The 23497-nt window shown below is 36.5% G+C and overlaps 3 protein-coding genes and 1 non-coding gene across 5 annotated transcripts; 3 read left to right on the forward strand and 1 right to left on the reverse strand.

The window, feature by feature from the left end:
- Positions 1-2689: 2689 nt before the first annotated feature.
- On the forward strand, positions 2690-11111 carry LOC111801480 (mitochondrial substrate carrier family protein C-like). Its single transcript, XM_023685492.1, has 8 exons — positions 2690-3011; positions 3171-4336; positions 4892-5309; positions 6169-6313; positions 6503-6618; positions 6714-6792; positions 8125-8358; positions 10383-11111. Exons 2-8 carry the CDS (start codon positions 3217-3219, stop codon positions 10737-10739), a joined length of 2469 nt encoding a protein of 822 aa, XP_023541260.1. The 5' UTR covers positions 2690-3011; positions 3171-3216; the 3' UTR covers positions 10740-11111.
- A 642-nt stretch (positions 11112-11753) lies between these two features.
- Positions 11754-14284, reverse strand: LOC111801481 (ATP synthase subunit d, mitochondrial). Its single transcript, XM_023685493.1, has 5 exons — positions 14020-14284; positions 13098-13179; positions 12377-12441; positions 12207-12293; positions 11754-12129 (listed from the first exon to the last, which is right to left on the reverse strand). Exons 1-5 carry the CDS (start codon positions 14188-14190, stop codon positions 12028-12030), a joined length of 507 nt encoding a protein of 168 aa, XP_023541261.1. The 5' UTR covers positions 14191-14284; the 3' UTR covers positions 11754-12027.
- Positions 14285-14980: 696 nt separating this feature from the next.
- TRNAY-GUA lies at positions 14981-15074 on the forward strand. The gene is made up of 2 exons: positions 14981-15017; positions 15039-15074. It is a non-coding gene; the product is annotated as a tRNA-Tyr (tRNA).
- Positions 15075-18974: 3900 nt separating this feature from the next.
- On the forward strand, positions 18975-22566 carry LOC111801910 (scarecrow-like protein 3). Of its 2 annotated transcripts, XM_023686139.1 has the most exons (3): positions 18976-19437; positions 19528-19589; positions 21037-22566. In XM_023686139.1, exon 3 carries the CDS (start codon positions 21045-21047, stop codon positions 22455-22457), a length of 1413 nt encoding a protein of 470 aa, XP_023541907.1. In that variant the 5' UTR covers positions 18976-19437; positions 19528-19589; positions 21037-21044; the 3' UTR covers positions 22458-22566. The 2 variants fall into 2 exon arrangements, with proteins under 2 accessions (XP_023541908.1, XP_023541907.1); XM_023686140.1 differs by lacking the exon at positions 19528-19589 and having other exon boundaries at positions 18975-19437.
- Positions 22567-23497: the final 931 nt, after the last annotated feature.

The raw sequence follows: 23497 nt of genomic DNA on the forward strand, positions 1-23497 counted from the left end.
TTTTTTTTTTTTTTTTTTTTTTTTGTTGAAATTGTCACGATCATATGGATTGTCTTTGATATTTTAGTTTAGAACTAAAGATATTGTTGCTTTGATTGGACGCCTTATTTGTTGAATACGTTTTTTCAAGAACGAAGATTAAATTGCAAGTTTGGTTCCAAAGTTAGAATTTAGTCTCTATGATTTTCAAATATTAGCATAAGTCTATATAGTTTTCTAAAGCGATCGTAAATAGTTCTCATTGTTGGGACTATTTATGAAGTTTTATCAAATTACGAGGACAATTTTAAATCTTCAAATTATAAGGTTATGTAACCAACCGTTCAAGTCCACAATACATCTGCTAGTGAAAAGTTTTCACACCTTTATAAAGATTCAATCAACGTGGGATCTCACAATTCATCTCTCATTAGGGCACACATGTTCATTGTCTGACTCTGATATCATTTATAACAACTGCTCATGTCCACTGCTAGAAAATATTATTTGTTTTGACCCGTTATGTATCGTCGTTAGCTTTACGGTTCTAAAACGTGTCTACTAGGGAGACGTGTTCATACCTTTAATAGGGATACTTTGTTCTCTCTTCAACCAATATAGAATTTCACAGGTAATCCTTGACAGACCAATTACACATATCGTTTTCATCTTCAACTCTAGAATCCTCCCCTTTGATACGACTTTACTTGAACGAGTCATGTACAACCGTGCATGTACAACCGTGCCCTTAAGCTCTAAGAATCCTCGAGTTGAGTTATCTTAGGATAAAATGTTGATCAAATAATTAATCCTTAATTAAGACCCATTAAATCGAAACGACAATTTAATTTAAACAATCATGCCATAATAAAATTCCTAATATTATATTCATTTCGGACTTGAAACAACAAATACATTCTAATTAAATGTGAGACCCATCACATAAACAAAAATTAGACGCTATTAATTCTAATAATTGAGATTCCTTCATTAATTTTGTTCGAATAAAAAATTAAATGTTAAGTAAACGTTGGCATAATTAGTTAATAAGGGAGGTTTCGTTTATTCCCCTTAATCATTATCCAAAAATAATAAATATACGTGGAGCGCTCTACGATAAGAACGTGTCTCTCGCCCACTAATACTCTTACACGTGGATCTGAATTTCATAAGTGTACTCTCTCGTTCGGTGCATTATTATTTCTTAAATTATTCTTTGGCCCTCCTACTTTAGTTTCCTTTCAATTCTACCCCCCTACTTTTATAAATTATATTACAGACCCTAAGAGTAACAAAAAAATTTAATAATTAAATTTAGGATTTTGTAGGGATATTTTTTTTTTTTCCATAAATAATTTCTATTTTTCATTATAATTTCAATTAAAAAAATATAAAACACTCTAATAAAAAAATATTAATTATAATCCGCCAGTAGACTGTTAAGCCATTTGAGTTCTAGACCTTACGTTTTAGTATCATTCTCTCTCCTTTGCTCCAAGGGTATCTGTCCATCAGTACTATTCGCGACCCTTACCTATATTAATTATAATCAGCTTATTCAGTAGACTGTTAAGCCATCGAGTCCTAGACCTTACATTTTAGTGTCCTAACTCGGGTATCTGTCCATCGGTACTATTCGGGACGCTTACCTAGCCAGCATTTAGATCCAGCTCTACCCAAACTTTTCTGGTCTACCTCACTTGTCCGACGCTAAATAGTGAATAACCCAATGCCAAAGGAAGACATTCTATACCGAATCGAACTAGCAAACTACGGATGCTATTCCGAGGATGAAAGCATTAAATGTATAAATGGAAGATTCTTTTTTCGTGGATTTTATGATTTAATTATTTGTATCCAATTATCATAATAATAATTATTATTAACATTAATACGAAGCTGCAAAAGTGTAATTAAGTGAACGTTTGGGGAATATAATAAATAAAAGAAGTGGAGGGACCGGAATGCAAAATATAAAAAGTATTTAAAATCCATTAAATAAAGATATGGATAAGGATTGAATTAAAAAAATTAAATTAATTGAGAACAAAAAAACCGGACTGAGAGCCCAATGTTTAAAGCTTCCTCTCCCATCCTACAAAGCCCTTATGTCAGCTTTTAGCTTTTTTTTCCCTTATTTATTTATTATTTATCCTTTAAAAACAAACATTTTCCAAAAATATAAAATAAAAACAAATAATTTAGTAAAATATCCATTAAACAATTTTATAATATCATTATAAATCAAAGTGAAATAATTATTAATATATATATATAGATCAAAATATTATATGAACGATATATTAAATATACGAATGGTATGAAATTTACCTTTTTAACCTCTTAATTAATGATATATTTAAATTGTTGGACGAACAATTTAGTTGTCTAAACATCGTTTATTTCAGATATAGTACAAACAGACATTCGAGTTAGTGATATGTTGTTCTATCTATGACCAATTTTTGTCCGATATTTTAAAAAATTTATATTTTAAAGATAATTTTGAAACGTTTATATTCCATGGGACTCGAGATATTTGTAGGGGTAAATTTGTAATTTTGTATTTAATTGAGAAAAAAATGTGATATTTGTGTTTAGGTATGATTATTTAAGTTAAATGTTGATTATTTATTTATTTATTATTTTTTTTTTATAAAAAGAATAAATAATATAATTTTAAAAAAAAACACAAAAAGAAAATAAAAAACGATAGGCTTTCCGGTCTTCAACTGCTGGCTCCTTCTCCTTCTGCTTCGTCTGCCACTCGTCTCTCTCGGTTTCGAACACAAAGCATAAACCAAACCCATTGCTCAAATTCCACTCGTCTCCTTCTCCACTTTTCCTTCGATTCCTCTGCTTCAATGGCGAGCTAGAACTCTCTTCTTTCTGTTTCTTTCTGTTGCACAAATGGACTGCTCCTGATTCCTGCCGAAATGTGTGATACGAATCGATTTCAACTCCGTCTGTTTGGGTTTTGTCGCTTTCGGATTCAATTATCAATCTCTTTCATCGCTTCTCCACACCGCCTGGTAATGATTTGTTTTTAGGATTGCTTGATTGAGACTTTCATCTACTGTTGTACTTCTTCTCTTTCTTTTTTTTTTTTTCCCCCCTGAATTTATTGTTGTTGTTGTTGTTGTTGCTGCTGTGTGTGAATGGTGTTTGGATTTCTGTTGTTTGTGGAGCAGTCCGGCGATTTCGTTGAAGATTTGTGTAGTTTAGGAGTTTTTAGTTATGGTGTCTGCTAATGACCCAATCGAATCCTTTTTCAACTCGATTCAAGTCGTTAAAGAAGCGCTTTCTCCTGTTGAATTTGGCTTCCGGAAAGTGGCTAAAGATCTTGAGTACTGTTTCCCGAGGCATAATAATGAAGAGAATTTTACTAGATTGATTTTGCGACCTAAGGATGAGGATAAGAAGAGCGAAGGTGAGATCTGTGGTACGAAAAAGCGGGGTCCGTCTGTCGTTAGAGATAAGCAGAAACAAGGCCTATTGATTAAGGTTCCAGTAAAGGCTTTATTTGGAAATTTATCGCAGAGTAATGGAAATTCGGAGGCTTCTGAGAATGCTTTGAAAGAGGAAGATTTGGCTAAGGAGAAGGCCTCTTGTGCAAACTGCTTGCAGTTTGCAGTCTCTTGGTCTCTATTGGTTAACACTGTCGTTCAGGCACTTCCCCGTCCTTTTAAAACAATTAAGAAGCGATTACAGAAAACGGATGAGGAAGAAAAGGTAGGTTTGTGCATGAAGCAAAAAGTTTTACGCGAGTCAAAACAGAGGCAAAAGGAGAAGCATCATACTAATCCATTGCAAGAAAGTTTGAGGCACGATGAAGGCAAACTTGTGCCATTTGAATGCTTAATTGGTTTTGTTTTTGATCAGTTGACACAAAATCTTCATAAGTTTGACCCGGACGGGGCAGGAAATGTTGATGAAAGCAGTGATAGTTCCCCACAATCACCATTGCCCCCTCTGATTGATCATTTCAAGGCTGTGGCAAGCATTTGGGAAGGTCGAAAAGCAGAAGTAAATGGGTTTTTTGGGAACTTGCGGTTTGCAAGAGTTGGAGGTGTCCCATCAGGCATAGTGGGAGTCAGTTCTACTGTGAACGAGGGGGATGATGGGGTCTCTGCTCAGAATAGGGAAGAAACTAGTGGCATTTCACCACAGAAGCTAGCGAGTGGTATACTTAGCATTCCTCTTTCTAACGTTGAACGCTTGCGATCCACATTGTCTACGGTGTCGTTGACAGAGCTTATTGAGCTTTTACCACATGTTGGACGGTCTTCTAAGGATTATCCAGACAAGAAGAAGCTGATCTCAGTTCAGGACTTCTTCAGATACACGGAGGCTGAAGGTATGCACAAATAATTTGTATTCTTTTGCGTTAGATATAGTACTTTGAGGGTTTAAAGTTTTTTGAAGTAATTATCTTGCCATTGTTATGTTTTAATTAACTTATACATGCATTGACTCTGACATTTCTTAACTATATTTCGAACTTTTACTCTAGAGTGAGGAGATAGATTTTGTATCAAGGAAAATCCAGGGATCTAAATGATTGATCAAGAATTTATCAATTTTTATGTGTCTCTTTTGTAACTTTAGCTTGTGCCCAAGGCAATTATTAGCCTGCATCTGTAATGACAAGTAATGAGCTCCAATAGTCATAAGTGAAAAAATTGATGTAGTTTGGCTTTTGATGCCTCCAGGACCACTGTGTGGAACGTAGATATTCTCCGAGTAATTTCACCTTCAGTCTCTCCCTTTCCGAGTTTTTTTACTTTTTTCTTTCTTAGCATGGGCACCAATGTTTGATGCATGTATATCACACTCTCGTATTAGCACCCATTTACCCTTGTACTTAATTTGAGGAAACAAAAAGGTTTACCAACTTAATGCTCTTATACAGGAAAGAGGTTCTTTGAGGAGCTGGATAGGGACGGTGATGGCCAAGTGAATATGGAGGATCTTGAAATTGCAATTAGAAAGAGAAAATTGCCCAAACGATATGCTCGGGAGTTCATGAATCGCACTAGAAGTCACATGTTTTCAAAGTCATTTGGTTGGAAGCAATTTTTGTCCTTCATGGAACAGAAGGAACCAACCATTCTACGTGCATATACTTCTCTCTGTCTGAGCAAGTCGGGGACTTTGCAAAAAAGTGAAATATTGGCATCACTTAAGAATGCTGGACTCCCAGCCAATGAAGACAATGCTGTTGCTATGATGCGATTTCTGAATGCAGACACAGAAGAATCTATCTCATATGGACATTTCCGAAATTTTATGCTTCTTCTTCCTTCAGATCGACTGCAGGAAGATCCACGGTAAGATGGATTTTTTATTTGACATGCTGAGGTACATCTCATGGTCAGACTTTTTAACAGTTGCTCGAGTTTCAATCAACTTTTAATATAAGAAAGAAATAAAAGAAGAAAAATAAGCTTTTAGCTGTTTTCTTGGAGAAATTGAAGCTTATTAGCTGAAAAGAGTCAACTTAGTCTACTTGGATAGTAAATATTTTCTTGAAATAACCGTATCGAGTGCACAGTTAAAATGGTACCGGACGTAAGATTTTGGATTTTATCCTATTTATTGTTGGAAAGAATCCTCTAATGTGAGTCAATATCTATGTATTTGGAAACAGTAAATGTTGATGTGTTGGCTTGCTTTTGAGAATTTTGATATTTCCAAGTGCCCTTCATGCCGTATGGAAATTTATAATTTATGATGGCTCTTTGTTTTAAGAGCCCATCATGCAACTGATGATTAACTTCTTACCCCATATTGTTTCCTAGTTGGTTCTTTTTTTTTTTTTTTTTTTTATATAAATATTTAATGGAAAGACCAACTTTCATTTATCAGATGAAAGTATAAATGGGAAAGGGTCATACAATAAACAAGCCTTGAGCCAGAAGCTCACAAGGGACTCTACTTGTTGAGAATTAACATTATAGATTAATTTCAAATACTATAATTTCTATCTGTGATTTTGTGCTTTGGTCATAATTATATGATATCTTAGCTTAAAGGTATATGTTCTATCTTGTGTGGCTAGTTTTCACTTTTCTTATGACCTTCTTAAAATTGGTTACGTGTATTTGCTGGTAGCCAATGCATAGAACAGGATTTAGTTATGTTTTGCCAAGATCTTTAACTTTATAAATTCTTCGATAATGGTTGCAGGAGTATCTGGTTTGAAGCTGCTACAGTTGTTGCTGTTCCACCACCTGTGGAAATACCTGCTGGCAGCGTTCTAAGATCTGCATTGGCTGGTGGCCTTTCTTGTGCTCTGTCTACTTCTTTAATGTTCCCAATCGATACAATCAAGGCAAATTCTTTGATCCAATTCTAACAAATCTTGCTTAAAAAATTTCCTTGTCTTATCATGATATACGTTTTTAATGAAAGTATTATTTTTTTATTCTTTTGAGTTCAGACTTCATGTTTGATGGTTTGACTGTCCTCAACAGTATGCTCATATTGACTTCTTTTTTTTTTTCTTTTTCGTGGTTTTTAGACTCGCGTACAGGCATCAACATTGACTTTCCCTGAAATCATATCCAGGATTCCACAGATTGGTGTGCGAGGTCTATACCGTGGTTCTATTCCTGCCATTCTAGGACAGTTTTCAAGGTTATTTTCTTATCACCAAAGCAACATAAATTGCAGAGTTTTTTGGTGTACCATATTCCTATGGAACTCTTGATGCTTTCTCTTTAATCTTGTAGTCATGGTTTGCGAACTGGAATATTTGAAGCAACTAAACTTCTTTTGATAAATGTAGCTCCAACACTCCCAGACATACAGGTAATTTTTAGATTTCACTGTCTGGTTATTATTCTTTTACTTCTATAAGATAAAATATTGTTATAGGCACATAAAGTTCAATACCGTTTCAAAGTTCATTTTACTCTATAACTTTCCTCCCATTCTTGTACTTGTATAAGAAGCATTTTTCTTAATTTACAATGTTACAAAGAGAAGCTTAAGTATCCAAATCACAAGGTTGGGAACAGAGTGTTTACGGAAAGAAGAGAAGAAAGACTAATCTTTTTGGAGAGATTCAACCTATTATGGGCACATAAAGTTCAACCCTGTTTCTCTATAGCTTTCCCCTAAAAAATGTTCCAATTTCTTCCTTTTCAAATCTCTACCAGATGAAAGTAGATTAACTATCTCATTTTAGGATTGAAACCTGGACTAAGCAAAAGTTGAAGGATGACACAAGAGTCTAGACCGGGGACGGCTACTCTTTTATTTATTTATTTTATTGTCAGCAAAAAATACCAAAAAAAAAAAGGAACATTGACATATTTTCCAGCAACTACCAAATGCTAGAATATTTCACTTTCACAAGGGAATCTTCACAACCTCTTTCCAACAAGGGCCATTGCTCCTCATATGTATGTTTCCCATGTCTCACCTCCGTAGTTTCTCAATAATGAAACAGACGATCCAATCACCAGGTGAAAGCCTTTCTTCCATATCCTCCCAATGAACTCCCTCAGTTTCTTAATACGTTTGGCTGGTTTGGTAGGGGTTTTGAACATATTCAAATCAAGAGGTAGGAATCCCAGTTCAAGAATAGTAGTGTTGCTTGTCCTTTGGAGAGGCTTCTCTATATACTCAGCCTGGTCTTGATCTTTACCACAGCTGGGATGCTTCTTACACCCTTCCACTTGTATATTTATTTGGACCTTCATTATAAGTTGTTCGTATATTAAAAATGGGGGGGTATGACATGCAGCTTCATGTATCTCTATGGCATGCGCATCTTGTATCCATCAAATTTAATGCCCCTGTGGAGATATTCGTTTCCAATCTTAATATATCTTTCTTGCTGGCATAAGATTTTAACATCTGCTTATCTTGAAGGGGAAAACTATGCGGTCATTTTAGTTCCTTTATTTTGATTACACAGAAACTCCCCATCTTTTCGAGTTAATAAGTCTTGATCAAGTGGCTAGATTATTTTGGGCAAGTTGTTAAGAAAGTTATGATGCACGCTCTTCTGCATAAGATACGCCCACATTACAGACTCAATTGTCTCCATTTCTTCATTCAATTTAGGATGTGTTCTGAGACCTATTATGATTGCATCATGGGCTCTTATAGTTAATGGCTCAGTATTTCTTGTAGGTCCAATCCCTTGCATCGTTCTGGAGTACATTTTTGGGTACTGCAGTGCGGATCCCATGTGAGGTATTAAAGCAGAGGTTGCAAGCAGGACTCTTTGACAATGTAGGTCAGGCAATTCTCGGGACATGGAACCAAGATGGCCTAAAGGGATTCTTCCGTGGGACCGGTGCCACTCTTTGTAGGGAAGTTCCATTCTATGTTGCCGGCATGGGACTTTATGCTGAATCCAAAAAGGTATGTATTTATAATCCGTTTATCAACCTCTTTTCAATATTAATTTTCGATTACATTTTTCCCACACCATTCCTTTGTTGTTATCAAATACTCATCTTTTTTAGTTCTATGATCGGACCATGTGAGATTCTTAGACAAATAGCAATAAAATATAGCTCCACCCCCACCTAATCCATCTGTCTGGGAAACGGGACACCAACTTGGCCTAAGACTCATATGAAGTCACCTTTTCTGAATTCTATCTAATTCATACAGACTCTATGACAACACAGTTTATACAAAGAACTTTAACATTTTTTTGGTACGTATCCCCCCAAAATTGGAACAGCTATATTTTCCATAAGGCGGCTTCTCATATTTACCAAGTGGGAGAACAAATACAATTAAAAGTATTACACTTCGTATAAGCACCACTATCACCTATCTTCTCTAGAATTCATCCAAACCCCTAGTACAATTAGTAGCTGGATTGTTATTGGAACTCCTCTTCTTCATTTTTTCTGTTAAACTTCTTACCAGTACAAAATTCCAAATGGCTATGTTCTTCTCCCAAATATCTTTCTTCATTACTTGTCTCTTATATAAGATAAATCTAGAAAAAATAAATGCATTGGAGGATATGATATTCTCCTCATTGTCAACACTAAGTGAGGAACGTTCATCAAAGAGGAGTCTTTAAGTTTTTGAATAGTCTTCCAAGGGCTGATATACCTTTCCTTTAGTGTCGAACCGATCATAAATTTCTTGCCATACATGCTGATATCATTCCAAAGTACCCATCCCTCCACTGGAATCCTCCAAACCCACTTTACAAACAAGGCTCCATCGTGTTCTTTAAGTTACCAAGACCTAGACCACCTTTTTCCTGATGTAGAATCATATTTCTCCCATTAACTAAATGTCTAATATTATTCTCTATACCTCCACCAAAATAAAATCCCTGGAATTCCTTTCAGATTCAACGCAATTGTTTTAGGATAAAAGGTTGAAAGGTTGGAAAAAAGGTTGAAGTTTTTTCGTCTTTCCAATTTTCTTAGCTCATTTTCTTCAATTGATTTCTAAAATTCTTTGCTCGAGTACTCCTTCCAAAAAACTCTTGAGGAACAGCCGACACGTGCAGCCACAGAAGCCACTCTTTCCATATTGATATTATCTCAAGCAACTCGCTTTTCATCTTCACTTTTAAATCTGTGGGACCATTTCAAAAACCTTGGTCCCTTGAAGAGAATCATTCTTTAATCATTCGTAAGAAAATAATAGTATCTCATTAAACAGAAATGAATATGTATATTCATTGTATTTCAAACCCCTCAACTTACCAATTCCTTTTACCTTGAGTTAAGAATTAGCTTAAAACAATCACCTATCAACCGAATGAGGAAAGAAGAAAGCAAATCTCTTGCCTAGCCCCTAGAAGCCTCCAGGGCCCAGCCACAGTGTTTGTCTGTTTGAATGGTGTAGGAAAAGGAAAAGTTGCTATTAGTAGGGATGCGTCTTGGTCTTGACCCTTGGAAAAATGCTGAATTCATAATCTCATCGGATCATTATTAGGATTGTAGAAGTTGAGAAGTTTCTCCTCTATAACAAGAAAGATATTTCCTTGTATAAGAAGTATTCCCAGTGGAGTAAGATAAGACAATTCAATTAACTTAAGGTAAAGCATTGGCTTTTACAACTCGTAACCTGATTTGACGTAATTAACTAAAGGAGGAAAATACACAAAGTGATTAAATAAACACCAGCAAAAAGGAAGCTATTTGTTTGCCATGGAAAAAAAAATACTATCCCCCAAGGGTAATTTCATTCTGTTGGCAAATCTTGGGTATCTTTTACCAATCCTTTGGCTTGGATCCTTATCCCCTCTTTTATATAATTTCATTTTTGCTATGAAATTTGTGTTTCCTATAAAGGAAAAATGGAAAAGGGAAAACTTAACGCCTCAAAGAGCAAGATATACGGTTGTCCATAATTTACCCATTCGCATATTGACAAGGTTTTTTTTTTTCTTTCTGTTTGTTCAAAAGGCTGTTGAGAAACTTCTTTCACGGGAACTGGAACCATGGGAAACAATTGCAGTCGGAGCATTGTCAGGTGGCCTCGCTGCTGTTGTTACCACACCTTTCGACGTAATGAAAACAAGAATGATGACAGCGCAGGGTCGATCAGTTTCAATGTCGTTTGTTTTCATTTCAATTCTTCGCCACGAGGGCCCCATTGGCTTGTTCAAAGGAGCATTGCCCAGGTTCTTCTGGATCGCCCCCTTAGGAGCCATGAACTTTGCAGGCTATGAACTAGCAAGGAAAGCAATGGACAAAAATGAAGAGCTAGCAGCAGCTCAACAATTGTCTCAAAAGAAAGCAGCAGCAGCTGGTTCTGGTTAAAACTCTCACCCCCTTTTTTGGATCATACATATCTTCCTTCATGAGGCCGTGGTTTTGAGGCATCATCGTCGACGTAAAACCCGCAACTCTCTCTGTGGTTCTTCTGGGATTTCCTTTTCCTCGCTATATTTTTACAGAAATCAGTTGGATTTTCATGTTTGTTTCAATCTAACTTCTTTTAGCTTTTCATTTTTTTTTTTTTTTCTTGTGGAGACATTTGAGCTTCCCTTTCTCTGGCTATTTAGATTAAAAAGAAAAAAAAATACATGCCTAGTGTATTTTTGCCCGAACAAGTTCCAAGGTGCACATTTTTGTACATTTATGCCACGCCCCTTCTGTTTTCCACGATATTCTACTACTTTTACATGGATATATACATGTTCTTTAGCGTACGTATCAACAGGATTGAATTATGCCTTGATTGCTTATACATATAATTGCTTTCATACAATGAGAAGTTTGAAGTTTCACATTACTGTCTGTTCATGCCATTTCAGTCATGCTACATTTTGTTCATAGAACAACAAAAAAACCGACCCAAAAACCGACTCTCAACCGACGAAGTTATTCGCAACCTTCTAAACTCCCAACTCCGTTCCGGTTCCTTCTTCCATAACTCGAGCTCTGAGAAGGAAGAGATAAGAGGGCCCTATGGAGAATGTGGTCAAAAATCCATAATAAAATCCGACCACAACGACCGAATTGATTATCTTCATGCATAAGGATACTAGATTACCTAGTATAAAAGATTTTAAAATCATCACAACGATATCTCTTATCTCAATGACACCATGAGGAAATATAAAAATAGAAACAGATAGACTAAAAACGATATCTCTTATCTCAATGACACCATGAGGATATGAGATATCTCAATGACACCATGAGGATATTAAATGAATGGAATTGAGATATGGATGAAATATAATGAAATAGAGCCACTTTGAGGTTCTCTATGAAATGAGGCATGGTACGGAGCCCCGATCTTCATTAATATCGGAATGATAAGAAAACTTGCTGAAATAACACAATAATCTCATTATAAAAAAATGCATTTGCTATGATAATGTACCACGAGTGATTTGGAACTCTCACAACATCATCTCAAGGAAAATCTCAGTCTTTCTAATCAATTTTGTCAACGTGATTTGGAAAGCAAATGCACCCAAATTGGAGGAGAACTATCTTGTTTGTTTTATTACTGACCAAACAGCTGCAGCAAAACAAGACCCGGAAGATTTACGAAATTAAATTGTGAAACTTTGGCGCTTCAACCAGTAATTTGCGGTCAATAGCCCCAGTAGTCGTTTCGGATTTCATCGTCGAATTTCTTCCTCAGCTCAGGATGCTTCTCGAAGTACTCGTCAGCAGTCATGGTGCTGATCTTTTTCTGATGAGAACAACAAGCAGTGAGGATTCATCATTCCTAAAAAATGGGAAATCAAGTGAGCTATTCTTGTCTATTACCTTCATTTCTTGAACTTCAACAATCTCCTTCTCCAACCGCTCAGACTCCTTCAGGGATTTCACTTCAGCTTCCTTCAATTCTACCAGCTGCCACATGAACAATAAATCAAGCGCCTAGCGGGGAGCTACAAAGAGATATACTAAGATATAACTACATATGTGGTGCTTACCAACGCATCAAATTTAGGTTTGTACTGCGGAGTCACTGTGTCTACAAATTTGGGGACCTCAATGCCTAAAAAGGAAGCAGGTCAACCGATGGCGTAATGATAAAAAAAAAAAGCAAGCAATCATAAGGGCATTGCTTTGTACATTAATGACAGTCCAAAACCATGCTTAATCTGTCCCCGAATCTTGATGACATAGTCTGGTCTCATGAGAGTGAAAGGGGAAAGCTAAATTCATAGCCAGCCTTATTATTTACCACGCAAACGTTACAACGACAAGATTTTCAGGCTATTAGAACGAGTACTTCAGAAGACATTTAAGTTACACCAACTAAAAGGCCAAATGTGTTCCAATATAAAAGAAAATGCTGTAAATACTTCAATCACAGGATTTCCCCCAACACGATCATCGGTGGTGAACATGAACAAGTAATAGGATAGTGTGACATCCACTGAGACAAAAGGGCCACTTAAAAAATTTAGTGACAGATTTGCCAATGCGCCCCAGAAGTCTACATCCAAAAATCTCAAATTATACAATGTACTTATTGTACGATTGTGGTTCCGAAAGACTACTTAGTCAAGAAAAGTTATCATTGAGAATCCAAATTAGAGAAGTATCACAGGTAAGCCAGGTGCTGAAAAAATCACAATATTGCCTCATAATATTGCACAGAAAAATCGAAGTATGAACTTGAAAAGACAAGTGAATCAGAGAGCATACTGTCATAAGCCTCTTTGTACATGTCCACCAAGCGGGATCCAATTCCCTTTCTGTAATATTCCCAGTCTATGGGCTCTGGTTCCTGAACGGAGATAAACAGTTTAAAAATAATGCAGATCTTGAAAGTATTGAGCAGAGTAATTAAGGCAGCCCAATAGAGTACTTCATTCTATCTACGGCCACAAAATTAAAAGCACGCTTTAGTCATTAATATGAAAATTTTGTTGACTGATACAAAAGAAAAGCACAAAATTAACACGATCATTCTATCGATTCGGCTTCCAATTGCACTTCTTTTTCTGAAAAAACAACTATTTCATTACGAACAAAAGAGTGATTTAAGCCTATAAATCATAGGAGAAGCATTAGCATCTTACTATGAGCTATGTTCCAACACTCCCAGTTGCACAAACTGTATGAAATGGGTATTCCAGACCAGATACCAATACATATGATTTGCCATTTCGTATAAAATAGACATAGCCCAGCCAATTTTACCAGAGACATTAGAATTGCTGTAATAATGAATCATATATCATGTTCCTGTCATCTTATGTATCTAACAGTTTCTAGATCCAAACAAGTTGAAAATGTTGGCTTTACAACGAAAAACATTTCTGTTTTCTAAATTCCATTCTTCTCCGAACGATCTTCCTTCGATAATACCACAAGTAAATCAACATTCCCCTATTTACGACCCATAATAAACGAAATATTGCGATTGTAGTTAGTAAACAACTCCGGATTCACAAGAAATGAAGGAAATTAAACATAAGAACAAAAAACAAATTCCGAAAAACACAATCTCAAACATTCAAGCCAAACAAAAATCAAATCCACTTCAACAAGAATCAATTCAGATAAAAACAAAGATCCAGCGACTACGAAAACAACGAAAGAAAAAAAACAAGAATTTCCGGACCTGGCTGAACTTGGTCTGGAGAGATGAGTTAACCTCCTCGAAGGCTCGGCGAAGGGATGAGAACTCCTTGCGAGCCTCATCGGAGACCAAAAGCTTGGCCATGCCATCCCAATCGATGTTCTTGGATGCTTTGAAGGCAACATCGGTCACTTTCTTGACGGTACCGCTCATTTTTCCGCCGGATTTCGCAGAGGAAAGAAAATCAATGGGAACTGCAAGAGGGGAATTCGTTGAGAGCTCAAAACACAGATATCAGCGTCTATTCTTCTACTCTTTGTCTGAGTCTCTGAGAACTGGTTCCGAATCTTGGGCTGCTGCTCTTGGTTTGGGCCTCTCGGCCCATCACCAAAACTTTTTGGGCCTTTCATAGAAATTCAAATCGTAGCCCAATAAATAAATAAATAAATAAATATATATATATATATATATATGTGTGAGCTAGAGAAATTTTTTAGACCAACCCGAATATCAAATTCGAGTAATACGAATAGAGTTCACAATTAAATCCAACCCAAACCTCTATTTTCGAGTTCAATAGGGTTGAGTTGTCGGGTCTTTTCTGTCTATTATATTAATTTAATAACTAAAATCTCATGACCGGCAAATATCAAATATTCTTGGATTAAAATGTTAAATTTTTTTAATAGTTCATAATAATCTTAAAAATAAATTATATTTGACTAGATTGTAACGCTATTTTCGAGGCTAATTAGAAATATTATTCCTAGTTGATTTTTTTTTTCCCTAATTTGGACATTAATCTTTTGATTTTATATTATTTATAATAAACCATAATAAAAATAGTACAATCAGACCATAATAAAACATCAAAGAGACAAACAATAATTAAAAAAAATTAAATAAAAACAAACAATAAAAATATTAATAAAAAATTCGAAATCTGTTCGGCTTTGGCTTGGAAGATTTAAAATAAAATTAAAAATTAATATCATCAACAAAACCGACCTTAGCTCAGTTGGTAGAGCGGAGGACTGTAGTGGGTATCAAATCCTGAAGTAATCCTTAGGTCGCTGGTTCGAATCCGGCAGGTCGGATTTTTTCCCCTTTTTTTTGTTTTNTTTCTCCCTTGTTTTATTTGTTCATATGACCTCAACAACTCAACAACTCATTCGGTTGAGTTAGATTTTTTGTTCAGTTTTGGGTTAAATTAAAAAAAAAAATTATAAAAAATCAATTTTGTTTATCAGTTGAGTTAGATTGGGTTGTGATTCCTATTTGGGTCACTCGGGTCATTAATTGAATCAACGTGCAATTTTTTCCATAACCCAACTTAACACAACGTATATACGTGTTTAAGAACAAAAATTGAAGTTACGTTAGATAAGAACGGGCACATAAGTTTGTGAATATTAAAAAAAAAAAAAAAAAATCCTCAAATTGAGGGAAGTTTTAATTGATGTTTTTGTAGGTTAGCGCACACACACTATCCAATGCAATATCCAAAACTTAGGTTAATTTGATGAAGATTATAAAATTAAAATAACACACAAAAAGTAGAGAGAGAGAGAGAGAAGGCAGTAAGCTCCAAAATTAGAATCATGACTTTGGAAAAACCCCCCACTAAGCCTTTCTTTGGATCCATTCTTTGCTAAAGACAATAATGTCCCTTTCATCCCACTAAAATCCTCCCTACCAACTCCAACTCCAACTCCAACTATTTTATATATATATATATATATCGATTTTTTTGGGATCCTTCCGTTCTTCAAACAGGACGAACAGAGATAGAATCAGACTTGATTCTCTAAATTGAAGAATTTCTCGAGAATCTTACAAGATCCGTGAAATGGAACAAATTCTATTAAGAGGTTCGTTGGAGATCAGAAATGGTTGAAGAAAGAACAAGATATTTCTCTTGTCCCCGGGCGATCAACAAATAAAAGATAGTTAATATATTCAAGATAATTACGTATTTACCAAATACTGATTCAATTCATCCTATTTCATCATATTCGGAGTGTCATATGGTTATGAGGATGAACAAACAAAAAGCTATTTATTTATTTATTTCATGACCGGAACATGGAGATATATATATATATAGGATTTGCCTAGAAAATTTGGTGAGGTTTGGAGCGTTCGAAGGTCAGAGTTTTAAATTCCAAACATGAGCAGCCATGTAGTAGTCAGTTCGGTCTTTTCTTAAGCTACACGTGTGGAAATCGCTAATATAAAAGAAGTAGTCAAACAGTCACATGCTAAGGAGCTCGGTTTGACATTTTACTCGATAAGTCTCTAAGAAGACCTAAAATTAGGTAAGTTATCACATTAGAGCTCAAATGACATATGCGACCATTAATAGAGGTAAAAAGACGAAAATACCCCTAGTCAATTGACTATGTTGTATTAAAGCCTCGACTAATTTATAAAAATGTCAATTATTGCCTTATATACATAGTTTTTTCATTTTGCAATATTTTATTAAATTATTTTATGAATTTAAGTATTTCAGATAAATTGGAGAATATTTTAGAATTAAAATTAATGTTTTTATTTATTTTTAATTTTGAGCTTTTAAAAATTATGTGGAAATAATATAATATAGCCAAAAAAGAGAAAGATTCTAATTAATGAAAAAGGAATAATATATGAAAAAGACAATTCAAAACAGCCTGACAGCTTCTTTAGGCTTTAAAATTAAAATTAAAATTTATTTATTTATTTATTTTCTTTTTTGGAAATTTCTATATTGAACAAGGAACATGACAAATTCTTTTATCAACCAAAACAGTCCTAGAAAACTGTTGAAACTCAACCTAGGAAATGCTAAGAACTCTTGTTTTTTTTTTAATTTTTTTATTATCTATATATATATATATATGAGACACTCGGGTATAAGAAGAATACATGAATGAACAGAGACCATATCTAGATGAGAGCGATCTTGAGGATAGAATAATTATAAAAAAAAGCTTAAAATTGTTCGATTCTCGTCAAGCTTTGTTTTGGGCTTTCCCAAAAAACCTCATACAAATGAAGATAGTATTCCTCACTTATAAACCAATGATCTTCCACTAAATTGATCAATGTGGGACTCACTCCCAATAATCCTCAACATTTAGTTGGTAGCTTATCTTTAGATCTCACCTATGTTTGTAGCACTTTCGATCTCACTTCTATTTCTCATTTTTAACATCGTATCAGAGCATCATTCTAAATACATAGTTTTTGTTCTTTAAAGAGAGGAGTAAGTGTCGAATCTAGATTACGAACCCTGATCCAAATCTTAGACACGGGTTAATTACAAAAATAAGTTTTTTTTTTAAAATTAAATAAATAGAAATTAAGAGTTTTTTTTTTTTTTTTTTTTTTTTTTTTTTTTTNCTTTATAAAAATTTATTCTTACTTTTTCCTATAAATATTCGCACGTTTTTTAATACATGTTTTTTTTTTAGAATAACTACTTTTATAAATTCGTTAATTTTCAAAAAAAATCCAAAAAGAATTAGACAAATAAGAAAAATGTTATTAAAAAAACCCTATTTTTTGGGGAAAAAAAGGAAAATTATTTACTTAAATAACACCCAATAATTTGATATCAATAATATTCAACATTTTACTTTTAAAAAGCAAGAAATTATAAAAAAGAAAAAGAATAAAGTTGATGTAATTTGCAAGAATTTATGGGTGTTGTTGTAAATGTGCCAAAATTTGAGGACCCAATGTGTAAAATGCCTTTTTTTGGAGGGTACAAATTGTAATTTGTAGATATCTTTTTCAATAGAAATTTATTGAAGCAAAAACCATTACTACCACCAAACCCATCCTTTTCAATATCAGGTTGAGGAAAATAATAGTGAATATGTTAAAAGAAATAGTCAATAAATAAATAATCAATTAAAGTTAAACCACTCAAAAATTAACCTTGGGTAAATTTATGTGGTAAATTCCATTACATGTGACTTAATCTTTCTAATCGAGTTATCAACATCTAGGTAAAAATTCAAACCTCGAGTTGAGCTATACTCATATTGGTAGAGGTAGTTATATCATATGTCTGGAATAACATTTGAAAAAATTGATTTTTAAATAAAATTGAAATTTCTATAAGCACTTTCGAGTGATGGTTGATGATGGGCGGTGAGATTCTATATCAATTGAAGAGAAGAACGTGTATTAACGAGGATGTTGTGTCCCGAAAATGGGTGGATTATGAGATCCCACCTTGGTTGGAGAGGGGAACGAAACATTTTTTTTATAAAGGTCTGAAAACCTCTCTCTAGGAGACGCGTTTTGGAAAGGAAAACCCAAAGATGACAATATCCTGGTAGCAGTGGGCTTGGATTATTATAAGTGAGCCAGACATCGGGCGGTGTGCCAACGAGGACAGTGAGCCTTGAAGGGGGTGAGTTATGAGATCTCACATCAATTGAAGAGAGAAATGAGTGTCAGTGAGAACGGTGGGCCCAAAAGTGGGGTGTATTATGTGTCGTGTGCCAATGTGGATGCTGAGCCCCGAATGGGAGTAGACACTGAGCGGTGTACCAACGAGGACGCTGAGCCTTGAAGGAGGGTGGATTATGAGATCCCAGAAAGGAACGAGTGTCAGCGAGGACGCTGGACCCCGAAAGGAGTTGAATTACAGATATTGAAGAAACGCCATAGATGGTTACAAAACACTCATTAGAAACAACTACACTTCACTTTACTCGAGATTTCTTGGAATCTGACATTGACTAATTACGAAGAAGATCACGAGTACATAAACCAGAGACACTATCGGACAATATCATACCCGGGTAGGGTCGGGTCGGGAATCAGATCATTAAAAAAAAAGAAAAGTTGTTTAAAATTAGAATGAAAACCAACAAAAATTTAAAAGGCAATAGGAAAGACAACATAAGTGGTTTTGTTAAGAACAGCAAATAGTATGAGAGGTAGCTAAAGTTGAAAGTTCTATTTAGTTTTGGGGTTTTGCTCAACTCAGTTGTCTCTTTGTCTGGAAGTGCTAAGAAAGTGGGGAGGTGTATGCGTTTTGGATTCATTTAGAAAAAGAAAAGAAAAAAAAAGAAAAGGCCTCCTCGCAATTCCCACTATCACCCACTAAGCAACAACCGCGGGTGGTTGTTTTGTTTTGTTAGGGCATGTTTGGATCGGTGGTAAATTCTCAAGTCCTTCCAAATTGTGGCCAGCTCTTATTCGCATCCACTTCAGATATTGACAAAACCCCATCAATTTTGAGAGAAGAATATGAATTTGTAGAGGGAAAATCTAGGTGGGTTTCTTGAGAGATGAAGAAAGAGAGAGAAATTAAGCTATTTCTTCGTCTGAAATTCCTTATTCTTCTGATCCTACCAATGAAGGACAAATCAATGGCGACAAAAACCATACTCTTGTATTGTCTGTCTCTAATGCAGCCATGGAAAAGTCGTTCCAGACAAAGGCTTTGATTCCAGGGTGCTCTGTTTGTTCTTCATCAAAACCCTTCGTCTTTAACCCTATATTCTTCTCATGAGATTGATTTTCTGTTTTGTTTTGTGGAGATAGACCATTTCTTCTCTTCTGGGGTTCTTCGATCGTTGTTTCGATTCGTGTTTGATCCTCTTCTGGTGATTATTTCTCTTTGTTTTGAGGTTTTTTTTGTGATGTTTTTATGATTTGGATTAATGGGTTTTGATTGTTGGCTTCTGGGGATTAGTGGTTTGGATGATTTGAAGTGATGGATTTGTGTTGTTTTCTGCTGTTGATTGGGTTTGATATGCTGTTTTTGTGCTGTTTTTGCTGGTTTCTTTTGGTAATCTGTTGAGTCTTTTGCTAGATGATGAGTTTATAGCTTCGTTTGGATTAGTCTGATGAACTGGGTTGCTTGCTTCTTGAACTTTATGGCGTTTTTTAGGCTTTTTGAGGATTGGAAATGGGTTGAAGCATGAGTATGGTTGTGGAGAGGAACGAGAGTGAGTGAGGATGTTGGGTCATGAAGGGGGTGGATTGTGAGATACCACATCGATTGGGGAGAGGAACGAGAGCCAGTGAGGACGTTGGGCTTTGAAGGGGGTGGATTGTGAGATACCACGTTGATTGGAGAGAGGAACGAGAGCCAGCGAGGATGTTGGGCTTTGAAAGGGGTGGATTGTGAGATACCACGTCGATTGGGGAGAGGAACGAGAGCCAGTGAGGACGTTGGACCTTGAAAGTGGTGGATTGTGAGATACCATGTCGATTGGGGAGAGGAACGAGAGACAACGAGGACATTGGGCCCTGAAGGGGGTGGATTGTGAGATACCACGTCGATTGGGGAGAGAAACGAGAGCCAGTGAGGACGTTGGGCCTTGAAAGTGGTGGATTGTGAGATACCATGTCGATTGGGGAGAGGAACGAGAGACAACGAGGACATTGGGCCCTGAAGGGGGTGGATTGTGAGATACCACGTCGATTGGGGAGAGAAACGAGAGCCAGTGAGGACGTTGGGCCTTGAAAGGGGTGGATTGTGAGATACCACATTGATTGGGGAGAGGAACGAGAGGCAGTGAGGACATTGAGCCTTGAAGGGGGTGGATTGTGAGATACCACGTTGATTGGAGAGAGGAACAAGAGCCAGTGAGGACGTTGGGCCCTGAAGGGAGTGGATTGTGAGATCCCACATCGATTGGGGAGAGAAACGAGAGCCAGCGAGGACGTTGGGCCTTGAAAGGGGTGGATTGTGAGATACCATGTCGATTGGGGAGAGGAATGAGAGCCAGTGAGGACGTTGGGCCTTGAAAGGGGTGAATTGTGAGATCCCACATTGGTTGTGGAGGAGAACGAAACATTCTTTATAAGGGTGTGGAAACCTCTCCCTAGCAGACGCGTTTTAGAATCTCGAGGGGAAGCCTAAAAGGTTAAGCTCAAAGAAAACAATATCGACTAGCCGTAGGCTCGAGCCGAGCAAGATTAAGTGAATTTTATGCTATTTTCTCGATGAACTAAGGATTTGTTATAATTTTTGCACTGTTGTTGCTTCACTCTGCTCCATCCTTGTCTTTGTTGAAATAGTGTGTTTCTCTTTATCCCGGCCAGGTACTTTAATGGCAGGAATGTTTAACGGGGAGGGGTCGTCGTCAGTAACTTCATCGCCGTTGCAGCTCTTTCCGTGGTCGTTATCGCCTGGTATAGGATCGCCATACCCTTTTCTAAGGGAGCTGAAATCTGAAGAGAGGGGCTTATGTCTGATTCACCTTCTTCTTGCCTGTGCCAACCAAGTTGCCATTGGCAACATCGAAAATGCCAACGTTGGCCTCGAGCAAATTTCCCACCTAGCTTCGCCCGACGGGGACACAATGCAGCGGATTGCTGCCTACTTCACCGAGGCACTCGCCGATCGGATACTCAAATCGTGGCCAGGCTTACACAAAGCCTTGAACTCGACCAAAATATTGTCGGTCCCGGAAGAGATTCTTGCTCAAAGATTGTTCTTTGAGCTATGTCCTTTCTTGAAGCTTGCATATGTGATAACTAATCAGGCTATCATAGAAGCTATGGAGGGAGAAAGGATGATTCATATTATTGATTTCAAATCATGTGAGCCTGCTCAATGGATAAACCTTCTTCAGACATTGAAAGACCGACCAGACGGTCCGCCCCATGTGAGAATAACCGGAATTCACGAACAGAAGGAGGTGTTGGAACAAATGGCTGTTCGGCTAACCGAAGAGGCCGAAAAATGGGACATACCATTTCAGTTCACCCCAGTTGTTAGCAAGTTAGAGAATCTCGACCTTGAAAGTTTAAGGGTGAAGACAGGAGAAGCACTCGCAGTGAGCTCAGTACTCGAACTTCACACGATTTTAGCCACGGACGACGATAAGACAAAAACGTCGCCATCTGCATCGAAGAACTTGCAAAAGCTCCTACGTATGAAGCAGCGAACGCTCGGAGAGTGGCTGGAAACAGATTCGTTGCAAGTTTTTAGTAGTAGCCCGGATTCGGCATCGGTATGTTCGCCATCAGGATTGAATCCTTCACAAAAGATGAATAGTTTTTTGAATGCACTGTGGGGGCTATCTCCAAAAGTGATGGTAATAACAGAGCAAGAATCAAACCTGAATGGATCAGGGTTGATGGAGAGAGTACTAGAAGCACTAAACTTCTATGCTGCATTGTTTGATTGCTTGGAATCAACGGTGTCGAGGTCGTCGATCGAGCGACAAAGGGTGGAGAAGATGCTTTTAGGAGAGGAAATAAAGAACATCATTGCTTGCGAGGGAGCGGAGAGAAGGGAGAGACACGAAAAGCTCGAGAAATGGATAGTACGATTCGAAAGCGTGGGGTTCGGGAGGGTTGGATTGAGTTATAATAGTATGTTTCTGGGGAATAGATTGTTGCAGAGCAATGGATATGATGGTTATAAAATCAAAGAAGAGAATGGATTTTTGTTCATTTGTTGGCAAGATAGGCCACTTTTTTCTGTATCAGCTTGGGGGTTTCAAAGGCAAAGCTGATTATGATGATGATGATTTCATAGCTTTTTGTAACCAATTTTTGTTTGTGCTCAAAGACTTCACTTCCTCAACAATGCATATTGTAACAAGGTTCTTCATGGTTTTTTTTTTTTTTTTTTTTTTTTTTTTTTTTTTTTTTTTTTTTTTTTTTTNTTTCTTCAGTTTCTAAGCTCGCCATTTTTGTACATAATAGTTGTAAGAACGCTCGACTTGTTCTATTTTAGTTTGTGTACTTTTTACGGTCTGAGTTCCATTTTTTAGGATCGGAAAGAGTGTGTGACTAATCAAAGTGAGACCTGCTCGACTTGCTTTCAATGAATTTTAAAATTAGTCTCGATAATTGAAGTTTAAAGTTTCAAGTCCTAGAAAGAGGTTGATATGTTCTTCAGATCATTTCAAGGCAAAAACACTGTACTACCTTGTATTGGAGAGTGATAAACCGACAAACATATGTAACAACTCAAACCTAAATATCTAGGTTTGAGTTGTTACATATGTGGGTTTCTCCTATAAAATTTAAAACGTGTTCGGAGAGATTTTCAACCCTTATAAGGAATGGTTCATTTTCTTCTCCAATTGATTTGAAATCTCAAAATACCCCTTTTAGGGGAAGCGTCCTCGTTGGCACACTGCTCAATATCTGACTTTGATACTATTTGTAACATCTCAAGTCCACCGCTATCAAATATTGCCCTCTTTGGGCATGAAGGTTTCCCTCAATGTTTTAAAACGCGTCTGCTAGGGAGAGATTTGCACACGCTTATGAGGAATGCTTCGTTCCCCTCTCCAACCAATGTGCGATCTCATAAACCACCCCCTTAGTGCCTAACGTCTTCGCTGACGCACCACTCGTTGTTTGACTCTGATACCATTTGTAACCGCCTAAGCCCACTGTCAGCAGATATTGTCATCTTTGGACTTTCTTTTCAAGGGCTTTCCTTCAAAGTTTTAAAACGCGTCTACTAGAGAGAAGCTTCCACACTCTTATAAGAAATGCTTTGTTCTACTCTCCAACCGATGTGAGATCTCACAATCTACCC

This window comes from Cucurbita pepo, chromosome LG09 (assembly GCF_002806865.2).
Source record: "Cucurbita pepo subsp. pepo cultivar mu-cu-16 chromosome LG09, ASM280686v2, whole genome shotgun sequence".
NCBI classification, from domain to species: Eukaryota; Viridiplantae; Streptophyta; class Magnoliopsida; order Cucurbitales; family Cucurbitaceae; genus Cucurbita; species Cucurbita pepo.

Excerpts from the sequence above, each read along its gene's own strand:
- LOC111801480 (XM_023685492.1), top strand. The coding sequence starts at position 3,217 with ATGGTGTCTGCTAATGACCCAATCGAATCCTTTTTCAACTCGATTCAA. Across the intron at positions 6,619-6,713 it reads ATTCTAGGACAGTTTTCAAG|TCATGGTTTGCGAACTGGAA; the intron begins GTTATTTTCTTA and ends TTAATCTTGTAG. Across the intron at positions 6,793-8,124 it reads CAACACTCCCAGACATACAG|GTCCAATCCCTTGCATCGTT; the intron begins GTAATTTTTAGA and ends TATTTCTTGTAG.
- LOC111801481 (XM_023685493.1), bottom strand. The coding sequence starts at position 14,190 with ATGAGCGGTACCGTCAAGAAAGTGACCGATGTTGCCTTCAAAGCATCC. Across the intron at positions 13,180-14,019 it reads TCCAGACCAAGTTCAGCCAG|GAACCAGAGCCCATAGACTG; the intron begins GTCCGGAAATTC and ends ATCTCCGTTCAG. Across the intron at positions 12,130-12,206 it reads TTGAAGTTCAAGAAATGAAG|AAAAAGATCAGCACCATGAC; the intron begins GTAATAGACAAG and ends TGTTCTCATCAG.
- LOC111801910 (XM_023686140.1), top strand. The coding sequence starts at position 21,045 with ATGGCAGGAATGTTTAACGGGGAGGGGTCGTCGTCAGTAACTTCATCG.